We start from the raw sequence: 1,794 nt of genomic DNA, 5'->3' as shown, positions 1-1,794 counted from the left end.
TTGAAGAACCATTCTACACCAAAGAGGAACATATGTTTTCCTACGAAATGAAAATCTTAAAAATGTATTTGGAATAAAATTTATCAAAGCAAGTACCCTAATAAATGTTTTTCATCATGCATACGTTAGTTAAGGTGAGGAAATATTTACCCAAATTAAAAAAATATTACATACAGGTTGCTGGAATCAATTGAATGACAACGCATTTGGATTTTGTTGTGTTGTTGTTGTTGCTATTGTTGTTCTTTGTTTTGTTTTCCTAGAAGGAACAATTCTTTATTGAAAATAGGTGATGCATTTGCCTGTCACCTCAATTTCTTTTTCTGGTCCAAATCTTCTTCATGGCATTTTTGATCTCCACATTTCTCAGAGTATAGATCAAGGGGTTCAACATAGGGGTGAAAACTGTGTAAAACACAGCAAAAAATTTATCAATGGGTAGGGTGAATGGAGGTCTCACATACAGAAAAATACAAGGGACAAAAAACAGGACAACCACAGTTATGTGGGAACCACAGGTAGATAAGGCTTTGTGCCTCCCTTCCTGACTAAGGTTCTTCAGGGAGTGAAGAATGACTCCATAGGAGAAGAGTAACAGCATAAAGATGACCACACATATTACCCCATCATTGGCAATCACAGTGAGACCAATGACATAGATGTCAGTGCAGGCAAGTTTTAATAAGGGGTACATGTCACAGAAGAAGTGGTCAATGACATTGGGGCCACAGAAGGGAAGGTTGTAAACAAAAAGAAGGTGAGCTACAGCATGCACAAAACCTCCAACCCAGGTCACCAGCAGCAGCAGAACACGCACCTGTTGGTTCATGATGGTCATATAATGCAGGGGTTTGCAGATAGCCACATAGCGGTCATAAGCCAAGACCACCAGAAGTAAAATCTCAGCACCACCAAATAAGTGTTCTACAAAAAGCTGGGTCAGACAGGCTTGGAAGGAAATGGTTTTCTTCTCATAGAGTAAGTCTATAATCATATTTGGGGTAACTGTAGTAGAATAAACAGCATCCATAAATGATAAGTAGCCAAGAAAGACGTACATAGGGGCATCCAGTGATGGGCTGACCAACACAGTCACAACAATAAGTAGGTTGCCCATGAGTGTCACAATGTAGATCAGCAAAAACACAACAAATAATATTTTCTGACCCTGAAGACTCTGAGTGAGCCCCAAGAGGACAAACTCAGTCACATTTTTCACCTGTTCCATACGTTCCCCTGTGTCCTTATTTCAGAGTCCAGGACAAAGTTACCTGTAAATATATAGATGACAAGTGACTTTTGGAGGTCTCCAGATAACTTGTTTATTCATTCAGCAAATAGGCATTGTGATTTATTATGTTTCAACACTGTCCAATATTGTAAGAATATAAGGCTGATCAAAACACGGTCCATAACCTCTGTGAATTTATCGAATAATGAGAGACAAACAAGAAATTAGAAACATATGGGAAAAGAGCAGATTATGAAATAAATGGGGCTACCACATTAACTTGACGTCTGGAAGAAAATAAATTTGTATATATACAGTTAATACTATATATAAAAATAAATTATAAATACATGAAAGTTTTAACATAAAAATAAAGGAAGATTTACTTAATATTCACTTTCATATTAAAAATGAGATTATTTTCTACATTCTAGGAATGGCAGAATCTTTATAACTAATAACTTAAGTCTCCAATGGACATATTTCACAATTTCAAAAATTGGTACTGATAAGGTACAGTTGAGCAATAAAGCACTAAACACAAAGCTATGCATAATACTGTT

General features: G+C 36.3%; 1 protein-coding gene across 1 annotated transcript; it reads right to left on the bottom strand.

Moving 5' to 3' along the window:
• Positions 1 to 310: 310 nt before the first annotated feature.
• Positions 311 to 1,228, bottom strand: LOC126079832 (olfactory receptor 4A47-like). Its single transcript, XM_049891201.1, has one exon. The coding sequence runs from the start codon at positions 1,226 to 1,228 to the stop codon at positions 311 to 313; it is 918 nt and encodes a 305-aa protein (XP_049747158.1).
• Positions 1,229 to 1,794: the final 566 nt, after the last annotated feature.

Source organism: Elephas maximus, chromosome 7 (genome assembly GCF_024166365.1).
Source record: "Elephas maximus indicus isolate mEleMax1 chromosome 7, mEleMax1 primary haplotype, whole genome shotgun sequence".
Classification (NCBI taxonomy): Eukaryota; Metazoa; Chordata; class Mammalia; order Proboscidea; family Elephantidae; genus Elephas; species Elephas maximus.
The sequence above is the reverse complement of the archived record's forward strand: the minus strand, read 5'-3'. Positions and strand labels throughout refer to the sequence as shown.